The sequence below is a fragment of the Neophocaena asiaeorientalis genome, unplaced genomic scaffold (assembly GCF_003031525.2).
Source record: "Neophocaena asiaeorientalis asiaeorientalis breed wild unplaced genomic scaffold, Neophocaena_asiaeorientalis_V1.1 scaffold133, whole genome shotgun sequence".
Classification (NCBI taxonomy): domain Eukaryota; kingdom Metazoa; phylum Chordata; class Mammalia; order Artiodactyla; family Phocoenidae; genus Neophocaena; species Neophocaena asiaeorientalis.
The window spans coordinates 3,084,277-3,090,276 of NW_020174429.1; the positions used below are offsets into that span (position 1 = coordinate 3,084,277).

General features: G+C 49.0%; 1 protein-coding gene across 1 annotated transcript in view; it reads left to right on the forward strand.

Moving 5' to 3' along the window:
- MAPK4 (mitogen-activated protein kinase 4) overlaps positions 1–6,000 on the forward strand; it is a 170,435-nt gene that overhangs the window by 93,560 nt on the left and 70,875 nt on the right. The window contains 1 exon segment of the mRNA XM_024756831.1: positions 3,077–4,522. Coding sequence (XP_024612599.1) covers positions 3,977–4,522 — 546 coding nt within the window. The 5' untranslated portion in view covers positions 3,077–3,976.

Genomic DNA, 6,000 nt, shown 5'->3' on the forward strand with positions numbered 1-6,000 from the left:
AGATGCTGGATGTGCCCCTCTCCAGGGCCGATGGGCCCACGCCTCTTGGTACACCACGCAAGAAGATAGCCCTAATCCGAGACTTCTTAGGTAATTGGTATTTCATAATCAGTCCACCTGTAGGGAAAGGCAAAGGGCTTACGGTAGAAATTATAGAGGAATGATAGGGGAAAACTTAGAAAATAAGGAGGCTTGAGAAGAGATGAATAACAGTAAACTCAAATGGGAACAGAGAAATGGTCAGATGAGGGCTGCCTTGTTCGTGTTGAAATGCTAAGAGAGGCAGCATCTAAGCAGATGATACTGAAGTTCAGAGATATTGGTTTGTCTGAGCAGTTGGGGCTTGTTGTGTGAAGATCCCTGTTGCAATGAACACGTTGCACTGGGGCAGCGATGGAAAGGGGAGGAGGCTGACTGTCTAGGGAAGGTAGGCATCACGGTTTCGTAGACATAACAAATGCACCTCAGGTAACTCCAATTCACAGTTATGTTCTAAGCACTACTTTGTGTCCTGGGCTTGAGAAACTTAAAGCCTAGTTGAGAGATGGACATGTATAAAAATTTAAGTAACAGCCCAGATTAGTATATGGTAAATCAGAGAGGAAGTGAGATTTCATCTGGATTTGGAATGATGGACAGGATTTTAACAAGTGGGGAAGAAGCAGGATATTTCAGGAACCGGAAAGGTGCAAGCAAAGAAGCAGGATGGGAATTAAAAGAGTGTATTTAGAGGCCATGAGGATGGTGGATTGGCTGGAATCGAGCCTTCCCAAGGTGACGGGGTTCCTGCTGATAGCATGTTGGGCAGACCACTGAGACACACACACACACACACAGACACACACACACAATCCAAATTAGTTTTGTGAAATAAAATTCATGTTTATGGCAAGACACGAAAAATTTAAGCATAAAAATTCTCTGCCCTTTGGCCTCTCCTCTCTACACACACACACACACACACACACACACACACACACACACACAGATATTTCCTCCCTCTGTGAGAGGAAGAAGAAAGAGTTTTAAAAATAAATAAAGCCCCTCTTAATTATCCACAGATTATCTGCACTGCAGCTGATCTGGAACAAATCCTGCCTTCAGCTTGCTGGTGATGTCATCTCCCTGCTTAGGTGCTCATTCCTGTCTGTTTACAGCCCATTGGGAGCCGGAAAGGGAAGAAGACTTCAGCATCTCCCCTTATAAAGCAATATATAATTTCCTCTGTTTGCTCTGCCCTTGGGAATCAGGCCAAGTATATGAGTAGAAAGTGAAAGGTGTTCCAGTTTAGTTTCTGTTACCAGACTTGGGTAGCAGGAGTTGGAGGAGGGATGGAACGGGGCCCCAGGTGTCTCTTTTGTTCCCCTAAATTAGGTGTCCAGGTGGACTTCACAGCACAGGCCATAGACAGGCTCAGTGGGTGGTCCCAGCACTGTCTCTAACTGGCTAGGAATCCTCAGAGTGAATGGTATTCATTTATCAATTCATCGAATGTTTACTGACCCTATCTATGCTAGGAGCACTGAGCTGGTGTTCCCTGAGCTTCAGTGCCCTTATCTGTAAAGTGAGAACTCAGACTGGAATCGTAGTCTCTCAGTGGAGATGCTGGCATTTGGGGGTGGGTGTCAGTTATTCACTGATAGTGATGCTTGGCAGGATGATTGGCAAATCTGGCCCTGCTCATTAAAGGCCTGTAGTGACTCCTCGTCAGAGCAGCTAAGGAAGGCAGGACCACCCCCAGTTGAGGGCCACAGGACTTGTTTGTTACAGTTATTTCCCAGTCTTAAGTTCTGATTATTTTGCTGCTGGGCCCGATAAAAACGTACAGAGTAGAATTGCTGAAGATTGATGAAACATCAGAATGTTAGGTACATCTTATTCAAGCATAAGGGAATTTTTAACAATAGCAACAACAGGTAACATCTGTTGAGCAATTACTATGTTCCAGACTCTTGGTAAATTTCTTTCATTAGTAGTCTTTAGAGGGCATCTGATTATTTACTATTTCAGGTCGTCTCTGTCCCCTAATTTGCCCCCTTGGTTTTAGAACATTGAGTTGACTGTTGTTTTGCTTCATTTATCATTTGTAGAGTTCAGATGTGAAAGTATCCCTGCAGGGGACCCTACAGGATTATGGGAATTAAGAAGCAGCCCTGGCTAGATTCAGTCCTTTGCACAGGATATAGTGTTTGTTCTCTCTGTGTGTGTGGACTTTATAAACTTATAAAGACTGTCACTTCCTTAGAAGCTATGATATTGCCTTTACTTCAGAGATCTGAATTTACATTGCTAGTTTTGCCATTTTTTTCTCCCCACTTAGGTCCTATGCCTGTAATTTGAGTCAGCAGCCACCAGGGAGCAGTCAGGATATGATTTGACTCATTGCTTTGAAGAGCTAGGTCCCCATTATCAAAAAGAATACAGTTCACCATGCCAGCCCTGGTGTCATGCTAAGAAGTCTGTGCCCTGATTTGCTGTGCAGAAAATCCTTATTCCAGGGTGGCAATAAAATTTCCTTATAATCTGGTATGTATGCTTATGCTGCCTACATGGGCAGCAAGAGATACAAAGTAATTAAATCTCAGTGCATGGCAACTTCTCTCAAAATAGTCAAAGACATTTGCAAAAGAAGGAAGAAAAGGGGTCCAAGTAGAAAAACAAAATTATTGATCCTTTATTTTCTGTCTGCAACTAGTTACTTTTGACTCTCACCCTTCTCAGCTAGTGCTGCTGTGTGTGTCTGGGGAGCATAACAAATGATTTTCACAAAGGTCAGAGCTGATCATTGCCACCCACAGTTTGTGCATATTAACCTTCGGGGAGCAGGCATTTACATAAAAGGCATACCAGTTGATGATCTTATCAAATCAATCCATCTTCTCTCCTTTCCAGGGGAGCGCTGCACACAGCACGCGGTGTGGCTGGGCAGTGCAAAGCCTGGAATCCCCTGAGCAAGCAGTGTTTCAGCTGGCTGGACAGATCAAATAACACTTGGGCTGGTTAACAAAAGACACACAAGTGGGAAGGTGCTGGAAGCTGAAGTGTGGAAATTTACCCAACATTGTTTCTTTGACAGGAAAGGAGACTTGGTCTGAAAGATGCTGCGTTCCTGCCAGCCTCTCTGGGTCCAGCAGAACACTGTCTCATTCAAGATAGTGTGGATGAGGGGGTGACAGAGGATGCTGCCCACATCTGAAGCCTCCAGAGGATCCTGGCTGGACAGCTGAGCTGCCCTTAGGTCTGGGACTTCAGGTGTAACTTGGTGTAGAGCTCATGGAAGGTGCTTGGATTTCTCCAGCTTTCTTCACCAACGCTCAACAGACTGGTTTGGGTTTCAGAATCTAAGAGGAGCTGGTAGAAAGGAGAGCTGGCAGAGGTACAAAGAAGTCCCTACGAGCCTCTAGAATCCATTGTTGGGATCTCTTCATACTGCTCGGGACACAGAGGGCAGCTCCCAAGCTGCTGAGGGCTGTGATACCACTGAGCTTTGGACCATCGAAAGTAAACGAACACAGCTCAGCAGCAGCACCACATTTCAGCAAGAAGGAGCCTCTTTTAACAAAGGATTTAAAGGGGAGAGTTTCTGCATCTCTACTTTGTGGTCCATCATGATAGAGAACTTTACGTTCACATAGATAAGGAGACTGGTTTTTCTTTCCAAGATGCTATATTTGAAAGAATCATGAACCATTCTAAGCTTCCAGGGAGGCGCAGGATACATAGGAGTTGGTGGACAGCCTTCCCGGTACAGGTTAAGGAAACAGTCTGAGCCTCCAACTTCTGCAGCTCAGCGAGTATGGACATATGCCACTCTTGTCTCCAGGGAGCTGGTGGCAGTGACATCACCCGGAGAAAAAGCATCCCTCAGCCTTGGGACTTGACAGAATGAGGTGTGCTGGGGAAGCCACGAGCTGGGACTTGGCCTTTCCTGACTGCCCCTTCGTCCCACGGTCAGCCCCTGACCACTGAGCCAACGATGGCTGAGAAGGGCGACTGCATCGCCAGCGTCTACGGGTATGACCTTGGCGGGCGCTTCGTTGACTTCCAACCCCTGGGTTTCGGCGTCAACGGGCTGGTGCTGTCGGCCGTGGACAGCAGGGCCCGCCGGAAGGTGGCCGTGAAGAAGATCACCCTAAGCGACGCCCGCAGCATGAAGCACGCACTCCGGGAGATCAAGATCATCCGCCGCCTGGACCACGACAACATCGTGAAGGTGTATGAGGTGCTGGGTTCCAAGGGTGCCGACCTGCAGGGCGAGCTGTTCAAGTTCAGCGTGGCCTACATCGTCCAGGAGTACATGGAAACCGACCTGGCACGCCTGCTGGAGCAGGGCACGCTGACGGAGGAGCACGCCAAGCTCTTCATGTACCAGCTGCTCCGAGGGCTCAAGTACATCCACTCCGCCAACGTGCTGCACAGGGACCTGAAGCCCGCCAACATCTTCATCAGCACGGAGGACCTCGTGCTCAAGATTGGGGATTTCGGGCTGGCGAGGATTGTTGATCAGCAGTATTCACACAAGGTATGTCTGTCCAGAATGGCTGATATGGGTGGTGCATGTAATCCTCAAGAATGCTCAGTGTTCAAGAGGGTATTCCTAGCTCCAATGGAATCAGAGGACTGGGGTCAGTATTGGGGGGAGGCTGGAGGGTGCTAGAAGGATCACGGGGCTGAAGTTGTTGTTGGGGGAGCAGGGAAGTTCTGGTTCTTAGTCTGGTCTAATGGTTCTGGCCGTTAGTCATGGCTGTGACCGATGACTCAAGGCCATACAAGCAGGGCTGGATTAGGTGATACAGCTCTAAACTCTATGGCTTTAAAATTGTGCTGCTGGGGAGTTCCTTGGTGGTTTAGTGGTTAGGATTCCGGGCTTTCACTGCTGTGGCTCGGGTTCAGTCCCTGGGTGGGGAACTGGGATCCCGCAAGGCATGCGGCGCAGCCAGAAAACAAAAACAAAAACGTTGTGCAGTTGGTGAATTTGCCTCTAGCACCCTCTTCTTCCTGCCATCCACCTAACCACCTACCCTGCCTACTTTCTGCTCAGGACTCCCTGGGAGGCTTCCCACCACTGGAATCTTTTGCTCTGGCTCATGTCAGCCCCTCCTGCCCCCACTCTGTGTTCCATTCTCTCTGTCCGTGGACGGAGGCATAAACAGTGAATCTGATAAACTAACTCTCGGTGTACATTATCCAGCTAATGGCTCGGCTCTCCCAGGCCCCTGATGTACTAGCCCCCTAGTGTGACGCTAAAGCCACAGGTGCTGACCCCCCACGGGGTGGGCGGCTAAATGCTCCAGCAGCAGCAGAGATCAGAGCTGACCCAGCCACACTGACCCTTGTTCTCAAGGCCCCAGACCTCTTCTTACCTAATCCACTGTGCCCTTCAGGAACTGGGAGTCCTCTGAAATTCTATTCCCCTTACCTCCGTTCCTGCCACTTTAGGGGAGTCTCTGAGCACCTCAGCCAGGCACCCCTCAACAGAGCTGTGGAGTGGCTGTGCTTTCCAGCCTCCTGCCCAAACTTTTGTATCATGAATTTTTACTAGAATGAATACATCCCTCAGGAAGTAGGTGCACCATAAACTGTTATCAGCCAAGGGGCTGGGGTGGGTGATGGGAGGGGAGGGAAGCTCTGACCTTGAACATGCTTCAGCTTTCTCTCTGAGGCCCCATTCCTCTGCTCTCCCTCGCCACCCTATTTGCCTGCAGCCAGGAGGTCACGGACAGCAAGAAACGTGCTGACCCGCCTGGTACAGCTGCAGCGGGGTGGGGGTGGGCGGAGCAGGGCTCCCTGTCCCACCCTGACTGGCTGGAACTTGGGGTCCAGCCCAGATTTCAGACCTCGAATCAGCCCAGCTGGCTCTAGTTCCCTGGTGCTGCCTTAACCGTGAGCTTGCCCTCTGTCCCCCCTCCTGAAGCCAGGCCATCTGTCAAAACTGACAGCCGACTCTGTAGGAAGGAATGTCCATGGTAAAAAAAAAAAAAAAAAAAAAAAAAAAAAAAA